This window comes from Symphalangus syndactylus, chromosome 1 (genome assembly GCF_028878055.3).
Source record: "Symphalangus syndactylus isolate Jambi chromosome 1, NHGRI_mSymSyn1-v2.1_pri, whole genome shotgun sequence".
In the NCBI taxonomy this organism is placed as follows: domain Eukaryota; kingdom Metazoa; phylum Chordata; class Mammalia; order Primates; family Hylobatidae; genus Symphalangus; species Symphalangus syndactylus.
In genome coordinates, this window is record NC_072423.2 from 91,312,501 (window position 1) to 91,323,345 (window position 10,845).

The following is a 10,845-nucleotide window of genomic DNA, read 5'->3' on the forward strand; positions in this document are numbered from 1 at the left end:
TCTCACTCTGTAGCCCAGGCTGGAGTGCAGTGGTGCAATCTCGGCTCACTGCAAGCTCTGCCTCCCAGGTTCACACCATTCTCCTGCCTCAGTCTCTCCCAGTAGCTGGGACTACGGGCGCCCGCCACCACGCCCGGCTAATTTTTTTTTTGTATTTTTAGTAGAGATGGGGTTTCACTGTGGCCTCGATCTCCTGACCTCGTGATCCGCCCGCCTCGGCCTCCCAAAGTGCTGGGATTACAAGCGTGAGCCACCGCGCCCGGCCCACACAATTAATTTTAATTTCTTTTCCTTCAAAGTCTTCCTCTTAGTCTCCTTTTTTTTTTTTTTTTTTTTAAGACGGAGCTTCATTCTTGTTGCCCGGGCTGGAGTGCAATGGCGTGATCTCGGCTCACTGAAACCTCCTCCTCCCGGATTCAAGTGATTCTCCTGCCTCAGCCTCCCAAGTAGCTGGGATTACAGGCATGCGCCACCACACCCAGCTAATTTTGTATTTTTAGTAGAGACGGGGTTTCTCCGCGTCGGTCAGGCTGGTCTCGAACTCCCAACCTCAGGTGATCTGCCCACCTCAGCCTCCCAAAGTACTGGGATTACAGGTGTGAGCCACCGTGCCCAGCCAGTCTCTTATTACTCAATTCCTTCTCTCTAGGCCTTTCTCAAGTCTTCCTATTTTGAGTCATCAAAGCTCTAATGAAACCTCTCTCTAGTTCCTATACTCACCCGATCACGTCCACCCTTAGTCAGCGAGACATTGGCAACAGGGAAGGAGCAGAGTGAGGTGGTGGAGGAATCACAGTCGGTCCTAAATGAGAACGGAGGAGGATACGCCAGTAAGTTAGTCTTACTAGTCCGTCCAGACACCTTCTTGGCTCCCTCCTGCCCTCCTCCCTTCTCAGAACAGGCACCCTTCTCTCTGTTACAAAGATGGAGAACAAATGTGGCCAGGAGATTCAAGATACCAGAATGATTATTTCATTCTCTTCCTATGACTTCAATGTATGTCCTCTCATTAGAGCAGATGTTCTTAGATGGGACTCTACAGATACTTATATAGTTGCATACTTCAGTGTTTCTAAAGACTTAAGAAGCTTGATAAAAATGTAAATTCCAGGGCCAAGCAGGGGTGGCTCACGCCTGTAATCCCAGCACTTTTCGAGGCCGAGGAGGGCGGATCACCTGAGGTCAGGAGTTTAAGACCAGCCTGAACAACATGGAGACACCCCATCTCTACTAAAAATACAAAATTAGCAGGGCGTGGTGGCACATGCCTATAATCCCACCTACTCGGGACGCTGAGGCAGAAGAATCGCCTGAATCTGGGAGGCAGAGGTTGTGGTGAGCCGAGATCACGCCACTGCACTCCAGCCTGGGCAACAAGAGTGAAACTCCATCTCAAAAAAAAAAAAAAAAAAAAAAAAAAGTAAATTCCAGGGTCCCACCCAAGAGATTCTGATTTGGTAGCTCTGGTCTGGGTCCTAGTTTGAGAAAACGCCTCCAAAAGGATCTACAGATGGTTATTAAGAGGCTCATGAACCCCTCCAATTGTAGGCAAATTTGCATGTAGGGGTGTGGGCGCAGCATATGCCTGGGCATGTTTATACGTTTTTTTTTTTTTTTGAGACAGAGTCTTGCTCTGTCGCCCAGGCTGGAGTGCAATGGCAGGATCTTGGCTCATTGCAAGCTCCGCCTCCCAGGTTCACGCCATTTCTCCTGCCTCAGCCTCCTGAGTAGCTGGGACAACAGGTGCCCGCCACCACGCCCAGCTAATTTTTTGTATTTTTAGTAGAGACAGGGTTTCACCATGTTAGCCAGGATAGTCTCAACCTCCTGACCTCGTGATCCGCCTGCCTCGGCCTCCCAAAGTGCTGGAATTACAGGTGTGAGCCACTGCGCCCGGCCGTATATACATTTTTATGACAGGAAGGGCCATAAGATCCATTTCCTAAAAGTTTAAGAAGCTCTGCTTTAGAAACTATAGCTCTGGACCAGGGACTTAAGGGAAAAAATGACTTTAAACCATTGATTATAACGCCCTTCTCTGCATCTGTTGATAGGACCTACAACCACTGTTAAGAAGAGAGAACTAGGCCAGGCACAGTGGCTCATGCTTGTAATCCCAGCACTTTGGGAGGCCGAGGGGGTGGATCACGAGGTCAGGAGTTTGAGATCAGCCTGGCCAACATAGTGAAACCCCATCTCTACTAAAAATACAAAAAAAAATTGGCCAGGTGTGGTGGCAGGCACCTGTAATCCCAGTTACTTCGGAGGCTGAGGCAAGGCAAGAGAATGGTTTGAACCTGGAGGCAGAGGTTGCAGCGAGCCGAGACTGTGCCACTGCACTCCAGCCCAGACAACAGCGTGAGACTCTGTCTCAAAAAGAAAAAAAAAAAAAAAAAGAAGAGAGACCTCGGTGGGGCGCAGTGGCAGTGGCTCACGCCTGTAATCCCAGCACTTTGGGAGGCCAAGGCGGATGGATCACCTGCATTCAGGAGTTCAAGACCAGCCTAGCCAACATGGTGAAACCCCATCTCCCCAGTACTTTGGGAGGCCAAGGTGGGTGGATCACAAGGTCAGGAGATTCAGACTATCCTGGCTAACAAGGTGAAACCCCGTCTCTACAAAAAAAAAAAAAAAAAAAAAAAAAAAAAAAATAGCAGGTCATGGTGGCAGGTGCCTATAGTCCCAGCTACTCAGGAGGTTAAGGCAGGAGAATGGCGTGAGCCCAGGAGGCGGAGCTTGCTGTGAGCCGAGATAGGGCCACTGCACTCCAGCCTGAGCGACAGAGCAAGACTCATCTCAAAAACAAACAAACAAACAAACAAACAAAAGCAAAAAGCAAAAAATCCCCATCTCTACTAAAAATACAAAAATTAGCCAGATGTGGTGGCACACACCTGTAATCCCAGCTACTTGGGAGGCTGAGGCACGAGAATCGCTTGAACCTGGGAGGCAGAGGTTGCAGTGAGTAGACACTGCACCATTGCACTCCAGCCTGGGCAACAGAGCGAGACTCCGTCTCAAAAAAAAAAAAAAAAAAAGGGAATTTGGCACTTGGCGGGGTTTGTAAAATGAGAAGGAACCTAAGGGGCCAGTCAAGACGCAAGACTCTCTGGGAGGCAAGTTTATGCACCTCCTCATCTTATGTTTCCATAATCTCTATTGTGCAGCTGACTTTCAGGGATTGAGAGGCAATAATGTAAAAAGCAAACTGCTGCTTTCCTAATAGCTCCTCTACTGAAAGCCAGGTTGGTTCTGCACTAAGGGGTTGAGTTGGCTGAAAATTCTACACTGGCCCTGAGAGTGAGGGCCAAAACAGAATTGATCCTCATAATGATAGAAGTGGATACCCCCCCCTTTTTTTTTTTTTTAACCAGAATTCAGTTATCAGAGGTAGAACTAGAACTCTAGCCCTGGCAACCCAAATCTAGCCTTGGGCTGTGAAAGTTGAGAGGTCCTGGAAGCACACCTGGCTCCAGTTTTCCTCATCTGTAAATGAGGGGATTGAACGGAATAAGCTCCAAGGGCCTTACAATTCCCATAGGACTCCTCTAGTTTGATAGAGGGCCCCTCTCACCTGTAGTAGAAATGCACGGGGCTGAGGTGGCTGACTGTCGGCATGTAGGAATAGTAGAAGGAGCCATAGAGGAAGACAGACACCCAGAGCAAGAGGAGGATGGTGCAGAAGAGCACCCCAAACTGCAGCAGCAGCCTGCGGGCACGGCCTGCCAAGACTTGGCCCACCTCCTGGGCCCACAGTAAGGCAGGTACCGGAGGGTCATTGACCATGGCCGGGAGAGCAGGGTGTCTGGCCCCAGGTTCAGGCCTTGCGTTCCTAGCTGCTCTGCCACCTGGACGCCACCCCTGGCCATGGGATGCAGCAGCTGGTGGTTCCTGGAAAGAGAAGGGGGGTGGGAAAGAGTCACTCCTTTCCCCAAGGAGGTGGAGACAAAAAAGCTTACCGGACTGGCTTTGAGGAACGAGAGATAGCAGGATAGCAAAGTCATTGTTTCATATATATGGCCTTTCTCCAAATGATTGTGCCACTCAGCCAATTACCCCTTCCCTTTCCTCCACTGTGTTCCCTCCCGCCCAGTGCTAGATCTCCTCAGTGGAATTCCTTCTCCAGCCATTTGCTGCTGGGACAAACCACCTTGATACTCATTCACAGCTATATAACAAAGAATAAGCACCTTACAATTCTTAAAAAGAGCACCTTACAATTGTTAAAAAGAGCTTTACACACACGGTGATACTGAATCCACACTGCTAGGCAGCTGCACGGAGAGAATGTGCGACTTGCCTAAGGTCGCATGGCCAGACTCGAAACCAGTAGCCTAAGAGTAGCCGCAATTGCTTCCCAAGTTTCTCCTCTCCGCCTCGAGCTGAGCTCGCTCCCCGACACGGCTGCGTCCCACGCCAGGCGGAGCGCCCTGCAGCCAACCGCCACTTCCCGCCAGTCCCCTCCGGCTCGGGGGTGGGCAAAGCGCCCGGAGCCCCTACCTAATCGCGCAACCATGGAAACCAGCCCGCCGGCTGCCACAGGGCGGCCGACTCACCAGCCTCGTGCGCTGCCAGGGTAACCGTGAGACGGGACTTCCGGCTCCCGGGGAAGTCCCACCCCTCTCCGCCGGCCGCTTTTGTAGCCCTGGGAGGCGGAGTTTCGGCCCAGGGCGGGGTCCAGCGCGGCGGGGCGGAGCCTTCCCGAGCTGCGAGGCCGCTGTCTGCTTGCGCTCGCCACTGGCTCTCTCTGCGGCAGGTTTTCCTCCGGTTACCGTGACCAAAGGGGAAAGACGCCTGCCTCCCTGCAGGCCCCAAGATGTGCCCCAGGGGATGGGCTGACTGCAGCCTCCGCTCGGCCCTCCCTCGAGACTGCAATCACAGCCCTCTGTGCACACCTTCACCACAGGCCACTTCACCCGCGAAGCGGGCGAGTGAGGCGGTCATCCAGCTGGCGCTGATTTTTATCGCCCACAGCTCCTAGGACCTGTAGGCATCTAAGGCGGGGGCATTCACCTAGAGCATGTTGCAGTCTGCGGCAACCTGGGCCTCTTGCATTGTTGCGCAGGCAGATTAGTCCCCTGTTCCCAGCATGGTAGCATTGTGGACCTCCTCTGACCCCTAACTGGATGCACTCTCCCTCAGAGTCCCCACAGCACATTATCTAGACTAGCTTTTGGCAGTCTTCTATTTTGTAGACGTCTAATCACCCCAGATAAAGTCCTTCAGAGGGCACGGCCAGTGTTGTGTACATCTTTGCACACTGTTACGGGCGTGGGAAGTAATCTATTCAAAATGAATGAAATTCTTAAAACCAATCCACCCCCCCCGCCCCCTTCACGCCAGCCCACCTATTTCCAGTATATTTCTGCTGACTGTCCCCACAAGGGCCCCTACCTCCTCTTTGTCCGGTCCTTTGATCTGGTCTCCGCACACCTCTTTTTCCCCAGCTTCCTCCTTTTGGTCTACCTTTTCTGTAGACATCTTCCTGACGAGCCTCTGTTGACTCTGGATCTTCCACTGAGTCACTTGTGGCTAAAACGTGAAGTGGCGATCCAGACGCTGATACCTGTGGCGCATCACATTTTCCTGGATATGGAAAATGGAGGGTCCCTGGGAGAGAAACGAAGATTCAGGTGCTAAGTGCTGTGTCAGGGTAGAGGGAGGAAGGGAGGAGGGGGGCGACTGCCCAGCTGATGTCAGATTTTCAAATGAGCAGGGTCCCCCGCAGCCAGTACAGACTCCACTGCAGGGGCTGTCATACGCCCAGACCACCCCATTTGAGAGGGGGAGTCGGCCTTGGCCTCAGCTCTGTTGGGGAGGGCTCTAGCCCAGACTCAGGATGCCTGCAATGGGGGAGGGGCAGGCAGTGAACCAGCGACAGTGGGGGTGTGCACACGGATGCAGGCAGCTAGGCTCCCCCACTGGCCAGGCAGTTGGTATGCTCCAGGATCTGAGCAGCTCCTTCTAGCATCCTTCATCCTTCAGGTACCAGCCATCCAGACAGTGCTTGAGCTGCAGAAACTGAGACCAGCCCTCGACGGACCTCTGGCCTAGCCCTCCCCAGGGGCCTCCTTCCCTATAGTCACTGCTTCTGCATCAGATACTTTCAGCTGCAACTCCCTACAGGGTGGGGCACCCATCTCAGGCAGAAGGTTTTGGTACCCTCCACTGACCCTACACCCAGGGCTGCTACTGCCGCTTGTGGCTTCAGGTGAGTAAGGAACGGCCTGTTTTTCTCCTGTTGGGGCTCACTGGAGCAGATAGGGGTGATGTGCCCTCCTCATCAGGGTTGGTTGAGGTCTTCAGAGCTGGGAACACACATGGTTTGAAGGGCTGAAAAGCCTTAAATCATTTGTGTAAGGCTTAATGATCTGTGGCCCAGGCCATGAGGGAGTTTGCGGAGCACCTCATCCCACCCTATTTTTTCCATGAGGAATACAGGGATGAGACAGTCCACTGGAGGAGGAGGAGGAGGATAGGAGGGGAACAAAATATTGGGGTACGACCACAGCCTTGCAAAGGTTGGTGTGGAGTGAGCATGGAGGGGTCCTCCAGCCGAGACTGTGCTCTGAGAGGTCCCTCTTTTTTCCAGGATGAAAGGTGAGACCCCGGTGAACAGCACTATGAGTATTGGGCAAGCACGCAAGATGGTGGAACAGCTTAAGATTGAAGCCAGCTTGTGTCGGATAAAGGTAGGTGGGACCCTGGCTGGCTCCCATTAGTTGGCCAGGCTGTGCTGTGCTGCAGGTTCCCAAAGCTCAGGATAAGAGATGCATTCTTTCCTTCACTCCCCGAGGTCAGGGGAGGAGTCTGGGGCTCTGTAAAGAGAGCTGTCCCCAGGCCTCTGTGGGGGGATGAGGGAGAAGACAGTTGTAAGGAGCCCTGGAGATGGCAAAAGAGAACCCATTTGGGGAGGGAGGCTGCAGTCCCCTTCAGAGGTCCTGGCTAACAATACCCCTCCTGGCTGTGTCCCAGGTGTCCAAGGCAGCAGCAGACCTGATGACTTACTGTGATGCCCACGCCTGTGAGGATCCCCTCATCACCCCTGTGCCCACTTCGGAGAACCCCTTCCGGGAGAAGAAGTTCTTCTGTGCTCTCCTCTGAGCTCCCCTGTCCCTTCTCCCAACTCCTCCCTTTTCCCTCTCCTGGGCCCTTCCTTAGGTCAGTAATTGTCGTTAGCCCCTGAGGCTCCTTGCATCCCATCCCTAACCCTTGCCTGACCATGTGAGGTTATCTGAAGCACAAGGCTCACCCTCACCTATCTGTCGACCCCATTTCCTACCACCTTTGTGGCCGACCCCAAGCACCCCAGAGATATGAGGCACCCTTTGCTCCACCCACAGCAGGGCCCCGTCAGACTCTGCCAGCGTCCTGCCCGCTTCCCTCGGTGACCTGCTCAGACAATGGAGAGAGGGATGGGCCAGGTTCTTGCTCTCAGTCTCACCTGGAGCTACTGGGAGGGTAAAGCCATTTGAAGAATAAAGTCATCCAGAGCCTCAGGACAGCTCCTGTGTTAGAATTCTTGGGGGGAGAGGATCATCAAGCAATAGATCTGCCATACCCAGGGAACAGGGCCAATCAAAGCAGGCTAGACCCTGTCAAGGATCGGAGATCAGCGGGGTCAAGGGATGGCGGGCGCGAGAGAGCGACCACAGTGTAAGAATGAAGTACAAAAGACGCTCAAGAGGCTGCGAAGAGCAAGCACACACACACAAACGTGCAACGAAGCCAAGTTAAAAGGTAAACAGGCCGAACCGGGTGGATTTAGGGGAGGGTGCGGGAGTGTAGTCGTACAGCAGAGGATCTCTTAGGAGGGTAGGGGCGGAGCTTGGCTTCAGTTACCGCGACTGGAGCCGATTTTATACCTAAGATGGCTGCGCCCACAGCCCCTCCCATTCCAAGATGGTCGTGCCAACATGGCGGCCCCCGTGTCACAGAGTTTACCGTACAGGGCTTCTCTTAAAATGGCGGGCCCCCGGCAACAGGAGTTCTCAATATGGTCCCTTCCACCCTCTTCTGGTCTCAAAATGGCTGCCCCTGCCCTCACCAAGCCGGGGCCCGCGCCCTGCAACCCCGAAATCTGGATTTCGATGTCCTCCCGATTGAGCCGAAGGCACACGGGCGGCCATAACGAAGAATCACTAAACAAGGGGACCCCAGGAAGCACAGCGTGGCCGACGCTGGTCGCGTGGATCTTGCGAGGGAATCTAGGTTTCTACATCTTGCCAAGAAAGGAGAGGCTCCCTTTGGAGGGAAATATTAGCGGCAGGGGGTTAACCCCCGGCGCTGTCCGTCTCGGTGCACCGCTCCTCAGTTTTCCTGGTCTTCCCAGGAGCTGGATAAGCCTGAAGTTGCTCAGTTTGGGTTTCCTAGTAGAACTGGGGCTTGTTTTTGCTTTCGTTTTCCCCTCAGGCCGATTCAGCCACATCAGCCAGAAAGCAGTGGCCCCACCCCTAATGTGCCTTGCAGGAGGAGTCCAGCATGCTGTCTGGGCAGGGACCAAACTTAAGGCTTAACTCCAGGACTCAAACATGGCGGAGGTTTACGAACACCAGAACGCCTCCTAGAATCTTTTCCTTCCAAGGGTGCACAGAGCCGAGATGGGACCGGAGCCAAGGCAAAGAACGTAACAATCCCAGTATGTGTGCTCCTCCTAGAGTCAAGGTCCCCTAAACTCAGGGACGCATCCTTCCCAGGAAAAGCCTAGGCTGGCTCCTGTTTTGTGCCTGGATATACTTCGGGAAGGGAGGCTGCTTTGAAACAGTAGGGACAGCTCATTACCTCCAGCTTCCAGGTTATCTTTGCACAGAAGACAGCAAAGTGGAGAGAGGAAACCAAAGGACGAAAGGTTATCACCGGCAACTGAACTTAACCTCCTATCTTCATGAATTCCAGGGACACCCAATGAACTTGGGTCACCTTAAGGTGTCCCAAGCAACTTTTTACTGTTGATGGAACTTATGAGCTCTAAGAAGTCCTGGAGCTCTTCTAATTTATTCCCTCATCCTAGAGATGAAGAAACAGGAAAAGTTTGCCCTCCTGGAGTGGGACCCTACCCCCATTCTGTTGCGTAGGAGCCTCAGTTCCTTCTTGGCACGGTGAAAATTCCAGGAAGGATCAATCAGGTCCGTTTTAATCCCTGTATCCTGACAATGGCACGTATCAGGCACCCAACTACCCAATGAATGGATTGTACTGTACATGCTTAAATGGCAAATGCGGCATGGCAGGGACCAAGCACTTTGCCTCCCTCATCCCCACTGTATCACGGTGTTGGGCAAATTCCAGAGGAGTAAGTGAAATTTTCCACAACAGCTCAGACATGGTAAAAAACAAAACAAAACAAAAAATTAGAGTATTTAATAAATGTAACCTTGATTTTTTAAAAAGCCTCTGTTCGGCCGGCTGGGCGTAGTGGCTCACACCTGTAATCCCAGCACTTTGGGAGGCCGAGGCGGGCGGATCATCTGAGGTCAGGAGTTCGAGACCAGCCTGGCCAACATGGTGAAACCTGTCTCTACTGAAAATACAAAAATTAGCTGGTGTGGTGGCAGGTACCTGTAATCCCAGCTACTTGGGAGGCTGAGGTAGGAGAATCACTTGAACCCAGGAGGCAGAGGTTGCGGTGAGCCAAGATTGTGCCACTGCACTCCAGCCTGGGCAACAAGAGTGAAACTCCGTCTCAAAACAGAACAAAGCGCCTCTCTTCAATTTTTCTGCACACTCAATGTTCCTACCCATCAGATTATAACTGCGTGGCTGCAGCGCTAGTTGGGAAAATGGGGTTTAAGCAGTAACTAGAGACCAGGCATGAGCTATGATTAACCACTTAAAAAAATGATTAATTAGCTCTAACAGCAACTTAAATGTCCTAAAGAATAGATTAAGGGTGGCCTTCAGGGTACAAAGCTGTAAACCCAGGTATCTGAATTCGTGTCACATACAGAGGGTAGGAATTAGAGCAGTATCTACATCAATACTACTGCCCCTTCAGAATACTGGATGTCATGAGCCTGTGGTATCTCAGCTTTAAGACCCTGACCATTTATTAGAAACTGCCGTTAGGTTCATTTCAGTGCTAATAATGCAATGGTGGCTGGGAGCGGTGGCTCACACCTGTAATCCCAGCACTTTGGGAGGCTGAGGCGGGCAGATCACGAGGTCAGGAGTTCGAGACCAGCCTGGCCAATACGGTGAAACCCTGTCTCTACTAGAAAAGAAAAAAAAAAAAACTTAGCTGGGCCTGGTGGCACACATGTGTAAGTCCCAGCTACTCGGGAGGCTGAAGCAGAAAAATCGCTTGAACCCAGGAGGAGGAGGCTGCAGTGAGCCAAAAGCGTGCCACTGCACTCCAGCCTGGGTAACAAAGCGAGGCTCTGTCTCAAAAAAAAAAAAAAAAAAAAAAAAAAAAAAGCAATGGCGCTGTTGTAAATTATTTAAGTTACCGTCTCATTCTCCAAATTCACTGGAAAATAACCCCCATCAAACTTCTGTTGAATGACTGGGCATTCCCCCTAGCAGTAATTATTCATGAATATACTTATTTGGCTCCACAATGGAACTTTACATTTAACTTCGAGCATCCAACTGGTTTTTGCATAGGACAAATACAGAGGTCATGAGTTATAATTTATTTTCTTATACTTCAATGGCTCGACTCTTGGCCTGAGCAAGCACTAAATAGACTAATAACTACCCACCCATGTCAACTGACTGCATGGCTGGCTCCCAAGTGAAGGCATGGTAGAATAGGGAAGGAACAGCAGCCACCATGAAAGAGGAGAGTCCTCCTTGGTTGGAGCCCATGCAACCTGAGAAAGAGGCATTAAAAAATGAATAAATAAC

The 10,845-nt window shown here is 51.9% G+C and overlaps 2 protein-coding genes across 13 annotated transcripts in view; one reads left to right on the top strand and one right to left on the bottom strand.

The window, feature by feature from the left end:
- The window catches only part of BSCL2 (BSCL2 lipid droplet biogenesis associated, seipin), a 22,323-nt gene extending 11,568 nt beyond the window's left edge, over positions 1-10,755 (bottom strand). For 2 of the 12 annotated variants that reach the window (XM_055290409.2, XM_055290327.2), the window contains exons 1-3: positions 5,395-5,848; positions 3,575-3,891; positions 721-802 (exon numbers count right to left, since the gene is read on the bottom strand). In XM_055290409.2, coding sequence (XP_055146384.1) covers positions 721-802; positions 3,575-3,891; positions 5,395-5,481 — 486 coding nt within the window. In that variant the 5' untranslated portion in view covers positions 5,482-5,848. Of the gene's footprint in view, positions 1-720; positions 803-3,574; positions 3,892-4,500; positions 4,643-5,394; positions 5,849-7,444; positions 7,596-7,794; positions 7,832-7,944; positions 8,395-10,700 lie in introns of those variants that run through there. The other 10 variants (XM_063642185.1, XM_055290656.2, XM_063642170.1 and 7 more) reach the window with 9 other exon arrangements.
- Positions 6,072-7,499, top strand: GNG3 (G protein subunit gamma 3). Its single transcript, XM_055293269.2, has 3 exons — positions 6,072-6,211; positions 6,593-6,692; positions 6,976-7,499. The coding sequence occupies exons 2-3, from the start codon at positions 6,594-6,596 to the stop codon at positions 7,102-7,104; spliced, it is 228 nt and encodes a 75-aa protein (XP_055149244.1). The 5' UTR covers positions 6,072-6,211; position 6,593; the 3' UTR covers positions 7,105-7,499.
- Positions 10,756-10,845: the final 90 nt, after the last annotated feature.